This window comes from Nothoprocta perdicaria, unplaced genomic scaffold, assembly GCF_003342845.1.
Source record: "Nothoprocta perdicaria isolate Ctin4 unplaced genomic scaffold, notPer1 scaffold_143, whole genome shotgun sequence".
NCBI lineage: Eukaryota > Metazoa > Chordata > Aves > Tinamiformes > Tinamidae > Nothoprocta > Nothoprocta perdicaria.
In genome coordinates, this window is record NW_020454572.1 from 855,760 (window position 1) to 856,215 (window position 456).

Consider the following 456-nt stretch of genomic DNA (forward strand, 5'->3'; position numbering starts at 1 on the left):
GTTGAGGACCACAGGGCTCAGCCTGGCCCTCGCTCGCTCCCTAGCCACCAACGAGGGCCCTGTGCCCAGCGCCCCCCGCTGCCGCGGCCCCTTTCCGAGCCCCGCTGTCCCGCCGTGTGCACAGGGCTCCAGAGCTGCGCGGTGGCCGCTGCTYGGCCGTTAATTTCACCCCTTTTGCTCCGGTTTCATCCCTGCCCTCCCAGCCCCAAACCGGCGTCCCTCGCCATCCCCTCAGGAGCGCGAGGGGCGGGGCGACACGTAGCCCCGCCCAGGGGGCGGTGCCCAGCAGMGCCTCATTTACATACGCCGTGCGTGCTCCCGCGCGTGCGTGCGCGCGGCCGCGCCGGCGGCGGTGGTGGGGGGGTTGGCGGATCCAAGATGGCGGCGTGCGGACGTGTCCGGAGCCGCTGGCCGGGCCCGGCGCCGCTGCTGCCGCTGCTGCTCGTGGCGCTGGCG

General features: G+C 74.4%; 1 protein-coding gene across 1 annotated transcript in view; it reads left to right on the top strand.

Annotated features, from left to right (window-relative positions):
* The first annotated feature begins 378 nt into the window (after positions 1-378).
* GLG1 (golgi glycoprotein 1) overlaps positions 379-456 on the top strand; it is a 61,712-nt gene continuing 61,634 nt past the window's right edge. The window contains exon 1 of the mRNA XM_026034338.1: positions 379-453. Within this exon, the coding sequence (XP_025890123.1) occupies positions 379-453 (75 nt within the window). The remainder of the gene's footprint in view (positions 454-456) is intronic.